General features: G+C 46.5%; 1 protein-coding gene across 10 annotated transcripts in view; it reads right to left on the minus strand.

Moving 5' to 3' along the window:
* Nucleotides 1–4,933: 4,933 nt before the first annotated feature.
* Nucleotides 4,934–19,425, minus strand: part of EHMT1 (euchromatic histone lysine methyltransferase 1) — a 185,417-nt gene continuing 170,925 nt past the window's right edge. For all 10 annotated transcript variants that reach the window (XM_068249180.1, XM_068249179.1, XM_068249184.1 and 7 more), the window contains exons 26-27: nt 8,506–8,681; nt 4,934–8,278 (exon numbers count right to left, since the gene is read on the minus strand). In XM_068249180.1, coding sequence (XP_068105281.1) covers nt 8,107–8,278; nt 8,506–8,681 — 348 coding nt within the window. In that variant the 3' untranslated portion in view covers nt 4,934–8,106. The remainder of the gene's footprint in view (nt 8,279–8,505; nt 8,682–19,425) is intronic.

Genomic DNA, 19,425 nt, shown 5'->3' on the forward strand with positions numbered 1-19,425 from the left:
CTTCCGGTGCGATGCGGCGTGGTTAGTGTGCTAGGCCCCATTGCCGTTGCGTTACTTTGCGGTAAAACAGTAACACTACGCGTCATTCCAATGCAAGTGTAAAAGGGCCTCAGACATTCTCCACCAGACGGCATTTTACAAGCAGTTATTTCGTTATTGTACTTTAAATAAATATGTTCTCAAAATGACAAAAGTAAAACCTGAATTGCAGGATGTGGTTTTAACCTTCATCGGCCTCAGTTCATAAATCTCGCCACACGTGGGAAGCGCAGCTACACAAGAGCGATCTTCAGTGACCGAAACGCTTCCCAGTCACGCCACAAATAACGTTACTGTAATAGGAAGAACGTAGATAAATGACTATATTGTGAAATGAAGATCTTGCTGTAACGTCAGGTGTGGCTGATTAATTCATTATCAGGGGCTAAACAGGTCTTATCCGATGCCTGACACCTGAAACGGCATATATTTCAGGTTGATTGATCATCGCTGCCGTGTACAGCAGCCCATACACTATACAATATTTTTGCCCAATTCAGACATCTGATTGAACAACAATCGACGCTCTCCACCCCACCAGATCGGGATAGACTGTTTCTCCACGACTGATCTGAGCTATCGGTTGTAATCTCAATCGTGGGACGTTCGGGGCCGAGCTATGGGTAGCATTAGACTGGCAGCTTATTGGAGGAATTTCTCCCTTCTCTGCAGCCAGATACCCTCGGGTCTCACTAATCGTATTCAGTAAAGGGGACCCCCGCTGGCCATCTTCTAGGGACGATTACAGCTGATTAATGAGTCGCTAATAGTTCTGACTCATAGCAGCTTGGAATCAGCCAATGAGACACACTTCCTAATGATTCTATTGGGATAATTCCAAACCGCATACAATTTGTAGGCAGGCCAGAATGAGCACATCACGGACATCTCTAGAACAGATCACAAGCGCACACTAACCTACTGTACTCGGACCAGCACCGAAAGACGACTCACCCTGCTCTGACTATACCCTCCCCATTTTCTAATATATTCCCCTACCGACTACCTAATTTTGGTCCAATTACAAGCTCCCCCCCCCCCATAATTTGGGTTCCGGCTATTGTGTGCCGATATCATGGTAATTTATCCGTCTCTTCTCCAACACACTGAGCTCTGGTTCTGTGCAGATGTTGCAGAGGGTGTGTATGTGTCAAATCAGGGCATTGTGGGAATGCATAAACCCGCAACATTAAAGGGGGAGGTGTGATGGATTCACCTGCGTCAGATGCGCACCTCGCAGGAAAGTACACACACAAAGGCTTGCTTGTTACAGAATATGTTGCCGGTTTATAAATCCATAATAATAATTATGTGGGGTCCCCTGCTGTCCTATCACATGGCTCTCCAAAAGACTAAGCTCTGGTTCTGTGCAGACATTGCAGAAGGTGTGTGTGGGGCCCCCTGCTATCCTATCACATGGCTCTCCAATAGGTGCTCTACTGGATAAAGAACCATGAAATATTAACAAAAACCAAAATTTGGCGAGTTCTAAAACTACTAGTTTAAAAATGGGCTCTAGGTCTGTCACCGCCTAGCGCACGCACACACACGCCCACCTGGCCTATCCCAACGGCTGTTCCATGTGCAGTAGCACAAATGCATGTACACACACATACATGGACAGGATGCAGAGACACAGGGATTATTGTATAGGATTTCTGCTGAAATCTTAAGGTGGCCATACACTGGCCGATTTGCTATCAGATGGATCCCTCTCTGATCGAATCTGATCAGAGAGGGATCGTATGGCTGCCTTTACTGCAAACAGATTGTGATCGGTTTCAGGCTGAAATCGATTCACAATCTGTGGAGGTGGTGCTGCCGCCGCAGCCCCCCCGCATACATTACCTGCTCCGGCCGGCGCGTGGCCCCGCCGTCTTCTTCTCCGCTGGGCTCCGGGTTCCGGCTGGCTTCACTTCTTTCTGTCTGGGGAAGTTTAAACAGTAGAGGGCGCTCTACTGTTTAAACTTCCTGCCGGGACAAGAAGTTCAGTGAAGCCTGCCGGACTCGGAGACCAGTGCGGAGACGGAGCAGCGGTGACCAGGGGACATGCACTGACCGGAACAGGTAATGTATTGCCGCTGTATTGCGTCGGTCGTCGGGCATTCGAACACCGCTATCGACGCACTCCCGACCCGCCGGCGATCGAGTTAAATCTTTCTCACAGACGGCTCAACGGGAATCAACGGTAACAATTTATTTCGGATGGAAATCGATCGTTTGCGTAACGATTTCACAGCAGATTCGATCACAGTGAGTATATCGGCGGGAAAATCGTTAGGTGTATGGGCCCCTTAACTGAGGCCCAGTGCACACCAAAAACCGCTAGCAGATCTGCAAAACTCTAGAGGTTTTTGAAGCAGATTTTCAGAGTGATTCTAGGTATGTATAGACTAGAGAGGTTTCCTAAACAGGCCTAGCGTTTTCTGGAGCGTTTTTGTGTAGCAGATGCAGATGTCATATATTGTTACAGTAAAGCGGTTAGCGTTTTCCAGAGCGGTTTGAGCTTTTCCTATACTTTACATTGAGGCAGAAACGCTTCTGCAAACCGCAGACATGCAGCAGGAGGCACGTTTGCTGTTTGCTAAAAACCTCAAACCGCCAGTGTGCACCATCCCATAGAGATACATTAGCCAAGCGTTTTCACAGGCGGAAGCGGTTTGGAAAACACTACCAAAAACGCTTGGTGTGCAGTGGGCCTGACTGAGGTGAGATTGTAAATTCATATCTGATAGATATCTGACCGGGTATTGGTCAATCACTTGCTAAATCTTCCCTGATTGCGCAGTGTATGGGCGCCACATGCGGGCAAACAGGACGTCTCGCACTTTCCTGTTAGCGGACGAGTAAGTGGGCGGGGCTTAACTTCTGCTAACAGCTCAAATAGCATAAAGTGTTGGAACCCCATTTTGAACACTTATTTTAAAATATGCACGTTCTGAATGAACAGGTTTTGTAGAGAACCTCATTTAGGGCCCTTTCACGCTGGCGCGGTGCTTTACCTCAGCCTACCACTAGGGCAATGTAAGCCGATGGGGCAGGTCACACTGCCTGCGGTGCTTTACCTCAGCCTACCACTAGGGCAATGTAAGCCGATGGGGCAGGTCACACTGCCTGCGGTGCTTTACCTCAGCCTACCACTAGGGCAATGTAAGCCGATGGGGCAGGTCACACTGCCTGCGGTGCTTTACCTCAGCCTACCACTAGGGCAATGTAAGCCGATGGGGCAGGTCACACTGCCTGCGGTGCTTTACCTCAGCCTACCACTAGGGCAATGTAAGCCGATGGGGCAGGTCACACTGCCTGCGGTGCTTTACCTCAGCCTACCACTAGGGCAATGTAAGCCGATGGGGCAGGTCACACTGCCTGCGGTGCTTTACCTCAGCCTACCACTAGGGCAATGTAAGCCGATGGGGCAGGTCACACTGCCTGCGGTACGCCGGAAGCACCCCATGGCTCCTGCGGGGGAACTGGAAATCATGCAAGTTTATGATGACGTGCGTTTTCAAACTGGCCGCTGCGGTTTTTTGCGTGGCGCATGCGCAGAAACATATTCTAGCAATAGGCTACCGCACACGACATCGCTTCACCAACAGGAAGTGAGCTTACCTTCCTTCTTGGCCAGCTGCAAGACAGGGATTACCACGTACCAATGCAGCAATCCTGGAAGGCTGTTTTCGGCCTTGCCGCACCGCTACTGCCAATTTTCAGCGTGAAACAGACCATAAAAGAACTTGTTTTTGCAAAGTTAGGCTGCCCATTAGTGGTACAACATTCTCCTCAAATGCGAGCGTTTTATCAGATTTTTACAATCAAATTGTACAGAGAACCACGCAGTGTGTGGAGAAAATGGGTGTGAAAGGATTCTATGCTGGATTGGAACACAGAATTTTGTAGATTGGAATGTTGGATTTTAGGATCGTATCTGACAAGAGAACGTATGTTTTATGGGAAGAATCGATAATCACCTTCCGATTAGTTACCATCCCCCAGATCTGATGGAATGATCGCGTCGGAGGATAATATTGTACTGTTACTTGTAGCACATAGAAGATACTTGTAGAGCAGGTTACAGATCCTCTCTGAGGAGGGATTTCACCATGTTGTGCCAGAAGTGGCATGTTTTCTGATTACGCTTTGTTTTTGTATAGATTTATGCAGACACAGAAGCACTGGGCTAGTGCTGACATTGTGAAGCCCGTGTACACTTTGATATACTCTCCTCTCCCCTCCCCCCGCCTTTCCCCCGGGGGTTTCTACAAACACAAACCCTGAACCCCCCCTCCCCGCAATAACTGCACTCTGGCCTCCCATTGGGTCCTGGAGCTGTGTCCTGCCTCTTCCTGCCTTCCAGCAACCAATCAAAACATCTGATCCCAGTGCTCTCAATGGCTAATGTAGAGAGGGGAGGTGCACAGCTCTTCAGACAATAAAGGGTTACGTCTGCTTTTAAGTGCCCATGGCAGAAAAGTGTTTGTACTAAATGGGCACAGCACTGTCAAGCAGTCGGTCAGCATTCCCGGCCCTTCTGACACTGTAAAAAATATCATCTCATAAAAATAGCTTGTAATAAACAAAAGGTTATGTGTGGAATGGTCTTTGTAAAAGTAAGTCAACCGTGGCATTTGTCAGCCAAAGTTTCACAAGTTTTAAACAGCTGAGTCAGTATGGAAATATTACAAATTCTGACCAGTTTAAAGTGAAATGCCATCTTTTGTTCAGAATTGAATTCATAATCCCCTCCAGGCCTCCATGTGGCTACAGCAGAAGAAAATGCTACATGGGGGTGACACTCTGCTTGCATGACATCACAAGCACACCGCGGCTCCCACAGACCATGGGCGAAACATCACAAGGTTGAGTTTCACTTTAGATTTAAAAAAAAAGCGAGAAATTAATGTAATCAATATAGTTTTAATGAAAATGAAGTTAACCCCCCTCCCCAAATTGAAATTCATTAGATGCTCCCTACGGTGGGACTGCCCTGCAGATCAGCACTGCAGCCTCTGGTTACATGATTCTGGCAGCAGCATTACATCCTGTGGGGTGTGACTGTCCCCTGCTGGGGAAGAATGTCTCTGCAATAAACTCAGTACTGTCCCAGAGCAGGAGGAGGACATGTGACCAGAAATTCTTCTCCTTCACTATCGGGGGCTCCGGTGGTAACATGGAGGCTGCCATTCTGTGTACCTCTAAACAATGCCAGTACCCTCGACTGCCACGCTGAGTCATGGCCGGAACATGCATGGCAGCATTTATTAATAAAGGGGGCCACCACACATCACCGATTTTGGGGCCTCATTGACCATCCAGTTTGATAAATCAGCGCCGCAATGTCAGCCCAATCGAAGGTTCAATCGACTGATGGAAATCGATGGAATACAATGATCGGACACGCAGGATAGAACTTGGTTGACAGTGATTGATTACATGGCTGTAACGGCGTACAATATGGCAATGACCATAGAATGCGAGGGATCCCTGGCTGCTGCTCTCCCCCCCTACCCCGGGGCCCGAGGGGTGTAAAATCTCAACGCTACCTCGCCTCCTCCGCCGTCACCCCCGTGCTATGTGGTGGTGCTTGAGATTTTACATTGCACGGGCACCGGGGCAAGGATGGGCACCATAATATTACATCCATCGCTCTCAGCCACATACAGAGCAACCGGTGTGATCCCTCGAGATTCACCAACGCGTCTCATCCCTCTTCATCTCATCAAACACTTGTCACACCTTATTTCCAATCAGTCACACAGGAAGTGACTATCTGCCCTCCTTTCCTCCAGACGCAGTGAATCTGACACTGGAAGGAGGGGATCAGCCAGATACGCAGGTGAGAAGATGAGAGTATTGGAGGAGAGGACCAGCGTGACACACAGAAGTGACACACAGCAATACAGGCCTGACAGGCTGAGGCCCTCTCCATTTTGGACAGGATATACCCCAGGGACACTAAACCCTGCAACACCTGCACATGCGGGGCCGCACATCATATTAACCCCCCCCCCCCGCCCCCATTCCCCCGATTAGGAAGAGGCCTATGCAGCATCAAAGCCCATCAATGACTGCAGCCATCAGCCTATACAGCCAACACTTTGCTACATCGCAGCCTAGGACTCCGGGGAGCGTTCTGTTGTGGGAAGTGTTCCATTAGCGGGGAGCGTTCTGGTGTGGGGAACGTCACGTTGGTGGGGAGCGATCTGTTGGGCGTCGTGTTGGTGGAGAGCGTTCTGTTGGGCATTGCGTTGGTGGGGAGCGATCTGTTGGGCATTGCATTGGTGGAGAGCTTTCTGTTGGGCATTGCATTGGTGGGGATCGTTCTGCTGGGCGTCGCATTGGTGGGTAACTTTCTGTTGGGCATTGCGTTGGTGGGGATCGTTCTGTTGGGCATTGCGTTTGGTGGGGATCGTTCTGTTGGGCATTGCGTTGGTGGGGATCGTTCTGTTGGGCATTGCGTTTGGTGGGGATCGTTCTGTTGGGCATTGCGTTTGGTGGGGATCGTTCTGTTGGGCATTGCGTTTGGTGGGGATCGTTCTGTTGGGCATTGCGTTGGTGGGGATCGTTCTGTTGGGCTTCGCATTGGTGGAGAGCTTTCTGTTGGGCATTACGTTGGTGGAGAGCGTTCTGTTGGGCATTACGTTGGGGGGGGGGATCGTTCTGTTGGGCATTACGTTGGTGGAGATTGTTCTGTTAGGCGACGCGTTGGTGGAGAGCTTTCTGTTGGGCATTGCGTTGGTGGGTAGCTTTTCTGTTGGGCATTGCGTTGGTGGGTAGCTTTCCTGTTGGGCATTGCGTTGGTGGGTAGTTTTTCTGTTGGGCATTGCATTGGTGGAGATCGTTCTGTTGGGTGACGCGTTGGTGGAGAGCGTTCTGTTGGACATTACGTTGGTGGAGAGCGTTCTGTTGGACATTACGTTGGTGGAGAGCGTTCTGTTGGACATTACGTTGGTGGAGATCGTTCTGTTGGGCATTACGTTGGTGGAGAGCGTTCTGTTGGGCATTACGTTGGTGGAGAGCTTTCTGTTGGGCATTACGTTGGTGGAGAGCGTTCTGTTGGGCATTACGTTGGTGGAGAGCTTTCTGTTGGGCATTACGTTGGTGGAGAGCTTTCTGTTGGGCATTACGTTGGTGGAGAGCTTTCTGTTGGGCATTACGTTGGTGGAGAGCTTTCTGTTGGGCATTACGTTGGTGGAGAGCTTTCTGTTGGGCATTACGTTGGTGGAGAGCTTTCTGTTGGGCATTACGTTGGTGGGGAGCTTTCTGTTGGGCATTGCGTTGGTAAAGAACGTTCTGTTGGCAGAAAGCATTATGTTGGGCATCTGTTGGCAGAAAGCTTTCTGTTGGGCATTAAGTTGGTGGGGAGCGTTCTGTTGGGCATTGCGTTGGTAAAGAACGTTCTGTTGGCAGAAAGCATTATGTTGGGCATCTGTTGGCAGAAAGCATTATGTTGGGCATTCTGTTGTGGGGAGCGTTCTGTTGGGCGTCCTGTCGGCCAGGAGTTTTCCCGTTGGGCGTTCTGTTAGCAGGGATTGGTGTGCCGTTAGCGGGTAGCGTTCTGTTGTGGAGAGCATTGCGTTGGTGGTGAGGAATGTGCACAGATGGCCCCCTCCCTTTGCCTCTGATATAATCTCTCAGTATCTTCCTCAACAATAAACGGTTTGCGTTGCGATTTGTGGTTGCACAGAGCAGAATATTGCGCTGCGTATGAGTGACAACAGGGCTTTATAGAACTGCCCCCTCCTCCCCTTCCTGTTGGAGGGCTGGAAATACTTGTCTGTTAACTCCTTTCTATCCAAGGAGCTGCCGGGAGCCCCGTGGAAGGAGTCGGATTCACCAATGTCTGCAATGACTACAAAAGAGAGATAAGAAGAAACAGAATGGAGTCCAGGAATCATCTCCGTTAGTGTCGCAGGGCGGTCGCCAGAGGGCCCGTCTGTAAATCGTCTGTGTGGAGACAAGTGACGTGGCTGTCGGTAACGAAGGGTTCAGATTCTCACCGCTATCTCTCAATGGCCAAAAAGTAAGAGTGGGAGTAAAAAAATTAAACAAACAGGTCCAGAATTGTCCTCAGGAAAGGCTGGAGGAGCTGGTGTCCGGCAGCCCGTTCTCCTGCGGCTCCTCGGGGGCGGGCTGGCAGGGGGTGGAGCTCTTCAGCAGAGCATGTCGGCACTTGAGCGAGCCGCAGCGACAGCTGAACACTTTGCCTTTGATGTCCCAGAAGCGTTCGCCGTAATCAAACCTGCAAGGAAAAAAATCAGAGAGACGAATGAGTATTCCAGCGGCGGGAAGTGTCTGCATCTGCCAGCAGGCCTACTGTCATACTGAGCAACAACGCTGCCACAAGCTATGTACACATCTGTGATCACATCGGCTGACAGAACAGCTGCAATCACCATGCAGATATTCTCCCCCCCCCCCCCCCCCCCCCCCCCCGAAACAGAGTGTGATGTGACCAACAATACTCACCCGATCTCCTCCCCGGCGCTGATCTGTCGGCTGCTGAAGAGGGCGATGCGGGGGAAGCGTAGGTCTTGATGAGACATGAAGACCCTGACGGGCAGCAGGTTCGGCTCGCAGAGGTGGTTGATGAAGCGGCTGATGTTGCCGTAGAATCTGGCGTCAATACAGTACAGCTCTCCATCCTGCCACAGACAAGAGACCAAAGACATGTTACCCCGGCTAAAACACACAGGTAACACTAATCCAACAACACTAATCACACTAATCACACAGGTAACACTAATCCAACAAAATACACGTTACAGTCTGCAGATCGTTCCATACAGGTAACATTAACCTTACAAAATACACGTTACAGTCTACAGATCGTTCCATACAGGTAACATTAACCTTACAAAATACACATTACAGTCTACAGATCGATCCATACAGGTAACATTAACCTTACAAAATACATGTTACAGTCTACAGATCGTTCCATACAGGTAACACTAACCTTACAAAATACACGTTACAGTCTACTGATCGTTCCATACAGGTAACACTAACCTTACAAAATACATGTTACAGTCTACAGATCGTTCCATACAGGTAACACTAACCTTACAAAATACACGTTACAGTCTACTGATCGTTCCATACAGGTAACACTAACCTTACAAAATACACGTTACAGTCTACAGATCGTTCCATACAGGTAACATTAACCTTACAAAATACACATTACAGTCTACAGATCGTTCCATACAGGTAACATTAACCTTACAAAATACACATTACAGTCTACAGATCGATCCATACAGGTAACATTAACCTTACAAAATACACATTACAGTCTACAGATCGATCCATACAGGTAACATTAACCTTACAAAATACACATTACAGTCTACAGATCGTTCCATGCAGGTAACATTAACCTTACAAAATACACATTACAGTCTACAGATCGATCCATACAGGTAACATTAACCTTACAAAATACATGTTACAGTCTACAGATCGTTCCATACAGGTAACACTAACCTTACAAAATACACGTTACAGTCTACTGATCGTTCCATACAGGTAACACTAACCTTACAAAATACACGTTACAGTCTACTGATCGTTCCATACAGGTAACACTAACCTTACAAAATACACGTTACAGTCTACTGATCGTTCCATACAGGTAACACTAACCTTACAAAATACACGTTACAGTCTACTGATCGTTCCATACAGGTAACACTAACCTTACAAAATACACGTTACAGTCTACTGATCGTTCCATACAGGTAACACTAACCTTACAAAATACACGTTACAGTCTACAGATCGTTCCATACAGGTAACATTAACCTTACAAAATACACATTACAGTCTACAGATCGTTCCATACAGGTAACATTAACCTTACAAAATACACATTACAGTCTACAGATCGATCCATACAGGTAACATTAACCTTACAAAATACACATTACAGTCTACAGATCGATCCATACAGGTAACATTAACCTTACAAAATACACGTTACAGTCTACAGATCGTTCCATACAGGTAACATTAACCTTACAAAATACATGTTACAGTCTACAGATCGTTCCATACAGGTAACACTAACCTTACAAAATACACGTTACAGTCTACTGATCGTTCCATACAGGTAACACTAACCTTACAAAATACACGTTACAGTCTACAGATCGTTCCATACAGGTAACACTAACATTACAAAATACACATTACAGTCTACAGATCGTTCCATACAGGTAACACTAACCTTACAAAATACACATTACAGTCTACAGATCGTTCCATACAGGTAACATTAACCTTACAAAATACACATTACAGTCTACAGATCGTTCCATACAGGTAACATTAACCTTACAAAATACACATTACAGTCTACAGATCGTTCCATACAGGTAACATTAACCTTACAAAATACACATTACAGTCTACAGATCGATCCATACAGGTAACATTAACCTTACAAAATACACATTACAGTCTACAGATCGTTCCATACAGGTAACATTAACCTTACAAAATACACATTACAGTCTACAGATCGATCCATACAGGTAACATTAACCTTACAAAATACATGTTACAGTCTACAGATCGTTCCATACAGGTAACACTAACCTTACAAAATACACGTTACAGTCTACTGATCGTTCCATACAGGTAACACTAACCTTACAAAATACACGTTACAGTCTACAGATCGTTCCATACAGGTAACATTAACCTTACAAAATACACGTTACAGTCTACAGATCGTTCCATACAGGTAACACTAACCTTACAAAATACACATTACAGTCTACAGATCGTTCCATACAGGTAACACTAACCTTACAAAATACATATTACAGTCTACAGATCGTTCCATACAGGTAACACTAACCTTACAAAATACACGTTACAGTCTACAGATCGTTCCATACAGGTAACATTAACCTTACAAAATTATTATTATTATTATTATTATTTAGTATTTATATAGCGCCGACATATTACGCAGCGCTGTACAGTGTATATATATATATATATATATATCTTGTCACTAACTGTCCCTCAAAGGAGCTCACAATCTAATCCCTACCATTGCCATATGTCTATATTATGTAGTGTAAGTACTGTAGTCTAGGGCCAATTTTAGGGGGAGCCAATTAACTTATCCGTATGTTTTTGGAATGTGGGAGGAAACCGGAGTGCCCGGAGGAAACCCACGCAGACACGGAGAGAACATACAAACTCTTTGCAGATAGTGCCCTGGCTGGGATTCAAACCAGGGACCCAGCACTGCAAGGCGAGAGAGCTAACCACTACGCCACCGTGCTGCCCAAAATACATGCTACAGTCTACAGATCGTTCCATACAGGTAACATTAACCTTACAAAATACACATTACAGTCTACAGGTCGTTCCACACAGGTAACAATAACCTTACAAAATACACGTTACAGTCTACAGATCGTTCCATACAGGTAACACTAACCTTACAAAATACACGTTACAGTCTACAGATCGTTCCATACAGGTAACAATAACCTTACAAAATACACGTTACAGTCTACAGACCGTTCCATACAGGTAACATTAACCTTACAAAATACACATTACAGTCTACAGATCGTTCCATACAGGTAACATTAGGGTCCGTACACACGCCGGACTTTAGGCAACGACGGGTCCGTCGTTGCCTCCCGCTGGGTGGGCGTGCCAGCGACAGTCCGGCGTGTGTACGCTCTGTCGTCAGACTGATACGGCTGTTTCTGAGCGATGATCGCTCAGAAACAGCCGTATCAGTCTGACGACAGAGCGTACACACGCCGGACTGTCGCTGGCACGCCCACCCAGCGGGAGGCAACGACGGACCCGTCGTTGCCTAAAGTCCGGCGTGTGTACGGACCTTTAACCTTACAAAATACACGTTACAGTCTACAGATTGTTCCATACAGGTAACACTAACCTTACAAAATACACGTTACAGTCTACAGATCGTTCCATACAGGTAACACTAACCTTACAAAATACACGTTACAGTCTACAGACCGTTCCATACAGGTAACAATAACCTTACAAAATACACGTTACAGTCTACAGATCGTTCCATACAGGTAACATTAACCTTACAGAATACACGTTACAGTCTACAGATCGATCCATACAGGTAACAATAACCTTACAAAATACACGTTACAGTCTACAGACCGTTCCATACAGGTAACAATAACCTTACAAAATACACGTTACAGTGTACAGATCGTTCCATACAGGTAACACTAAACTTACAAAATACACGTTACAGTCTACAGACCGTTCCATACAGGTAATACTAACCTTACAAAATACACATTACAGTCTACAGATCGTTCCATACAGGTAACATTAACCTTACAAAATACACGTTACAGTCTACAGATCGTTCCATACAGGTAACAATAACCTTACAAAATACACGTTACAGTCTACAGATCGTTCCATACAGGTAACACTAACCTTACAAAATACACGTTACAGTCTACAGACCGTTCCATACAGGTAGCACTAACCTTACAAAATACATATTACAGTCTACAGACCGTTCCATACAGGTAACATTAACCTTACAAAATACATATTACAGTCTACAGATCGTTCCATACAGGTAACATTAACCTTACAAAATACACGCTACAGTCTACAGATCGTTCCATACAGGTAACACTAACCTTACAAAATACACGTTACAGTCTACAGACCGTTCCATGCAGGTAACATTAACCTTACAAAATACACATTACAGTCTACAGATCGTTCCATACAGGTAACATTAACCTTACAAAATACATGTTACAGTCTACAGATCGTTCCATACAGGTAACAATAACCTTACAAAATACACGTTACAGTCTACAGATCGTTCAATACAGGTAACATTAACCTTACAAAATACACGTTACAGTCTACAGATCGTTCTATACAGGTAACAATAACCTTACAAAATACACGTTACAGTCTACAGATCGTTCCATACAGGTAACATTAACCTTACAAAATACAAGTTACAGTCTACAGATCGTTCCATACAGGTAACAATAACCTTACAAAATACACGTTACAGTCTACAGATCGTTCCATACAGGTAACATTAACCTTACAAAATACACGTTACAGTCTACAGATAGATCCATACAGGTAACAATAACCTTACAAAATAAACGTTACAGTCTACAGATCGTTCCATACAGGTAACATTAACCTTACAAAATACACGTTACAGTCTACAGATCGTTCTATACAGGTAACAATAACCTTACAAAATACACGCTACAGTCTACAGACCGTTCCATACAGGTAACATTAACCTTACAAAATACAAGTTACAGTCTACAGATCGTTCTATACAGGTAACAATAACCTTACAAAATACACGTTACAGTCTACAGATCGTTCCATACAGGTAACATTAACCTTACAAAATACAAGTTACAGTCTACAGATCGTTCCATACAGGTAACAATAACCTTACAAAATACACGTTACAGTCTACAGATCGTTCCATACAGGTAACATTAACCTTACAAAATACACGTTACAGTCTACAGATCGATCCATACAGGTAACAATAACCTTACAAAATAAACGTTACAGTCTACAGATCGTTCCATACAGGTAACATTAACCTTACAAAATACACGTTACAGTCTACAGATCGTTCTATACAGGTAACATTAACCTTACAAAATACACGTTACAGTCTACAGATCGTTCCATACAGTAACATTAACCTTACAAAATACACGTTACAGTCTACAGATCATTCCATACAGGTAACATTAACCTTACAAAATACACGTTACAGTCTACAGATCGTTCCATACAGGTAACATTAACCTTACAAAATACACGTTACAGTCTACAGATCGTTCCATACAGGTAACAATAACCTTACAAAATACACGTTACAGTCTACAGATCGATCCATACAGGTAACATTAACCTTACAAAATACACGTTACAGTCTACAGATCGATCCATACAGGTAACATTAACCTTACAAAATACACGTTACAGTCTACAGATCGTTCCATACAGGTAACACTAACCTTACAAAATACACGTTACAGTCTACAGACCGTTCCATACAGGTAACATTAACCTTACAAAATACATGTTACAGTCTACAGATCGTTCCATACAGGTAACACTAACCTTACAAAATACACGTTACAGTCTACAGATCGTTCCATACAGGTAACAACAACCTTACAAAATACACGTTACAGTCTACAGATCGTTCCATACAGGTAACAATAACCTTACAAAATACACGTTACAGTGTACAGATCGTTCCATACAGGTAACATTAACCTTACAAAATACACGTTACAGTCTACAGATCGTTCCATACAGGTAACAATAACCTTACAAAATACATGTTACAGTCTACAGATCGTTCCATACAGGTAACATTAACCTTACAAAATACACCTTAGTCTACAGATCGTTCCATACAGGTAACATTAACCTTACAAAATACACGTTACAGTCTACAGATCGTTCCATACAGGTAACACTAACCTTACAAAATACACGTTACAGTCTACAGACCGTTCCATACAGGTAACACTAACCTTACAAAATACACGTTACAGTCTACAGATCGTTCCATACAGGTAACATTAACCTTACAAAATACACGTTACAGTCTACAGACCGTTCCATACAGGTAACATTAACCTTACAAAATACACGTTACAGTCTACAGACCGTTCCATACAGGTAACATTAACCTTACAAAATACACGTTACAGTCTACAGATCGTTCCATACAGGTAACAATAACCTTACAAAATACACATTACAGTCTACAGATCGTTTCACACAGGTAACAGCGATCACCCCTTCATTTCAAAACACATAGGCGGTTTCCAAATCTATTATTGGAAATATCTGTTCCCCTTCCCCCTCCACAAAAATGGGACAAATTTAAATAATCGTACTTAAAGTGTTCCGGAAGCGACATGTGACATGGTGAGATAAACATGTGTATGTACAGTGCAAAACATTCATAACCAGGGTTTTACACTTGTCTTATTTTGCTGCCTGGAAGAGTTAATTTGCAGGCATGGAAGTGGCAGCTTCTGTCTTGTCGGGAATATAGTAACCATCACTGATAAGCAAACCTCAGCCATAAAAGTTTTCCTGGCAGAATACAACTTCTGGGGCAGGGAGAGATACAATACATGAACTATTGACCTTTTTCTAACTCTGGGACACTTAGTAGGCTGCCACTGATTACAGACAGTACAACATTCAACCTACTTTGTAAATGTTAAATATAAAATAAAACCATAGGAGTAGGAGGATAAATATAATTGTTTATCATCTCCGTTCAATTTCACCTCGTGTTCACTTTAAAGGGGAACTGAAGAGAGAGGTATATGGAGGCTGTCATGCTTATTTCCTTTTAATCAATACCAGTTGCCTGGCAGCCCTGCTGGTCTATTTCTCTGCAGTAGTATCTGAATAACACCAGAAACAAGCATGCAGCTAGTCTTGTCAGATCTGACTTTAAAGTCTGAAACACCTGATCTGCTGCATGCTTGTTCAGGGGCTATGGCTAATAGCATTAGAGGCAGAGGATCAGCAGGGCTGCCAGGCAACTGGTATTGCTTAAAAGGAAATAAACATGACAGCCTCCATATACCTCTCTCTTCAGTTCCCCTTTAAGGCCAAAATGACCATTTTACTTTACACCTAAACGTATGAATATAGCTGCTATGGGAGTGTCTAGAATCCTGCAGCATGCCGGGCGCTGGTCAGTATGGCAGTTACAGACAAGAGTGCCGGGAATACACCAATCCTTGCTGACCAAACCTTCTGTGGGGCAAATATAATATATATATATATATATCCAGCCAGCATAATTTCCCTCTCCTGCCACCCCCGGAAGAATCAGGGCGTCTCTTGCAGTAACAGTTCAGACTGAAAATCACGTGAATTTTTGTCAGGACGCCACACGTGTTTCTGTGCGTTACGTTTTGACAGGACGATTATTAGCAAGACCTGTGCGCACGGTGAGTGATATTATACTGCAGCGCTTTACCTGGTGTGCAAAAACTTGCATTGGCTTTACGTTCTTATGCAATATTTCCATGTGGTAAATGGCTGTGAACCTGGCCTTGTGCTAACCAGCTGGGAGGGGGTAATATTACTGGCACATTCCATGCAAGCGAGGGAATCCTCTGATAACATCTGCTCATTTGTACCGGTAACTACAATATGGGAATATCTTCCGCAGAGGGATAAGCAGCTTGTAGAGTTCCCCCTTAGGATTGCCCCATGGGACGCCCCCATGATGATTGGGAAATACCAGCTATGTGATGCTCTCAGCAGCACAGGGCCGCCCCCGGAGCCGGTGTTAGGATGGCTCCTCCCTGTGCTGCAGCAGTGTGTAGAGTTCCCCCTTAGGATTGCCCCATGGGACGCCCCCGTGGTGATTTGGAAATACCAGCTATGTGATGCTCTCAGCAGCACAGGGCCGCCTCCGGAGCCGGTGTTAGGATGGCTCCTCCCTGTGCTGCAGCAGTGTGTAGAGTTCCCCCTTAGGATTGCCCCATGGGACGCCCAGTGATGATTGGGAAATACCAGCTATGTGATGCTCTCAGCAGCACAGGGCCGCCCCCGGAGCCGGTGTTAGGATGGCTCCTCCCTGTGCGGCAGCAGTGTGTAGAGTTCCCCCTTAGGATTGCCCCATGGGACGCCCAGTGATGATTGGGAAATACCAGCTATGTGATGCTCTCAGCAGCACAGGGCCGCCTCCAGAGCCGGTGTTAGGATGGCTCCTCCCTGTGCTTCAGTAGTGTGTAGAGTTCCCCCTTAGAATTGCCCCATGGGACACCCCCGTGATAATTGGGAAATACCAGCTATGTGATGCTCTCAGCAGCACAGGACCGCCTCCAGAGCCGGTGTTAGGATGGCTCCTCCCTGTACTGCAGCAGTGTGTAGAGTTCCCCCTTAGGATTGCCCCATGGGACGCCCCCGTGATGATTGGGAAATACCAGCTATGTGATGCTCTCAGCAGCACAGGGCCGCCTCCAGAGCCGGTGTTAGGATTGCTCCTCCCTGTGCTTCAGTAGTGTGTAGAGTTCCCCCTTAGGATTGCCCCATGGGACGCCCTGTGATGATTGGGAAATACCAGCTATGTGATGCTCTCAGCAGTGCAGGGCCGCCTCCAGAGCCGGTGTTAGGATGGCTCCTCCCTGTACTGCAGCAGCGTGTAGAGTTCCCCCTTAGGATTGCCCCATGACGATTGGGAAATACCAGCTATGTGATGCTCTCAGCAGCACAGGGCCGCCTCCAGAGCCGGTGTTAGGATGGCTCCTCCCTGTACTGCAGCAGCGTGTAGAGTTCCCCCTTAGGATTGCCCCATGACGATTGGGAAATACCAGCTATGTGATGCTCTCAGCAGCACAGGGCCGCCTCCGGAGCCGGTGTTAGGATGGCTCCTCCCTGTACTGCAGCAGTGTGTAGAGTTCCCCCTTAGGATTGCCCCATGGGACGCCCCCGTGATGATTGGGAAATACCAGCTATGTGATGCTCTCAGCAGTGCAGGGCCGCCTCCGGAGCCGGTGTTAGGATGGCTCCTCCATGTGCTGCAGCAGTGTGTAGAGTTCCCCCTTAGGATTGCCCCATGGGACGCCCCCCGTGATGATTGGGAAATACCAGCTATGTGATGCTCTCAGCAGTGCAGGGCCGCCTCCGGAGCCGGTGTTAGGATGGCTCCTCCATGTGCTGCAGCAGATTAATCACATTATCAGTAACAGGAAGCGCTGCGCGGGAAATCACGTGATCTCAAATTGCTTTAGCGATGCTGGCAACCTCTGCTGCTGCTGTTCACCCACAATGCCTTGCAAAGGCCAGACGCCAGGCCCAATTGATTCACTGTGAACTCCTGGTAACGACTGAGTAATCATCCAGCCAATGCAATAACTTACAGCAGCTGATATCCTAACAGTGAGCGTGCTGCTGCACAAAACCGAATATCTGCGCTATAAACGCAAGAAGTCCTCCAAATACTGAGGAAGGGAAGGAGAGGGGTAACGAAACCATGGAGGCCTTTACACCCCCCCCCCCCCTTCGTGTACTGAAGCCTACATACGTTCTGTAAGGCCAGATTACTGATCAGGACACACAGACCCTCCTGATGAGAGCTTCTCTGCAGAGGATGGGTGAGGAGGAGTGCAGGGAGCCAGGAATGAGGCCAGTACACTGAGGAGGAGTCACATCTTCCCTCATATCCTCAGGAAAAGAGAAAAAAGCTCTTTTCTTCAATTCTACAAGCCAAGTTTAATTAATGCTGCTAATTTCAGCCTTGTTGGGGCCGTGAGCGGAAAGATGCATTAAAGGAGTTGGATCTGCCTTCTGGGCACGCGGGTAATGATCTTTAATGGATGGCCGATGCCAGAGCCGCTCATCTGAAGCGAGGTCAGGTGTGGAGACTGACAACCAGCCAGCCCAGATTCAGCATCACCCGTCCCTACACAACCGTCCCTACACCGAGCCCTGACAGGAAATAACCCAGATACAGCGTCTCCCATCCCTACACAACCATCCCTACACCGAGCCCTGACAGGAAATAACCCAGATACAGCATCACTCGTCCCTACACCGAGCCCTGACAGGAAATAACCCACATACAGCATCACCCGTCCCTACACCGAGCCCCGTCAGGAAATAACCCACATACAGCATCACTCGTCCCTACACTGAGCCCTGACAGGAAATAACCCAGATACAGCATCACCCGTCCCTACACCGAGCCCTGACAGGAAATAACCCAGATACAGCATCACCCATCCCTACACCGAGCCCTGACAGGAAATAACCCAGATACAGCGTCTCCCGTCCCTACACCGAGCCCTGACAGGAAATAACCCAGATACAGCATCACTCGTCCCTACACCGAGCCCTGACAGGAAATAACCCAGATACAGCGTCTCCCGTCCCTACACAACCATCCCCACACCGAGGCCTGACAGGAAATAACCCAGATACAGCATCACCCATCTCTACACCGAGGCCTGACAGGAAATACACCAGATACAGCATCACCCGCCCCTACACCGAGCCCTGACAGGAAATAACCCAGATACAGCCTCACCCGTCCCTACACCGAGGCCTGACAGGAAATAACCCAGATACAGCGTCTCCCATCCCTACACTGAGCCCTAACAGGAAATAACCCAGATACAGCGTCTCCCATCCCTACACTGAGGCCTGACAGGAAATAACCCAGATACAGCGTCACCTGTCCCTACACCGAGGCCTGACAGGAAATAACCCAGATACAGCATCACCCGCCCCTACACCGAGCCCTGACAGGAAATAACCCAGATACAGCCTCACCCGTCCCTACACCGAGCCCTGACAGGAAAT

This window comes from Hyperolius riggenbachi, chromosome 8 (assembly GCF_040937935.1).
Source record: "Hyperolius riggenbachi isolate aHypRig1 chromosome 8, aHypRig1.pri, whole genome shotgun sequence".
Taxonomy (NCBI): Eukaryota; Metazoa; Chordata; class Amphibia; order Anura; family Hyperoliidae; genus Hyperolius; species Hyperolius riggenbachi.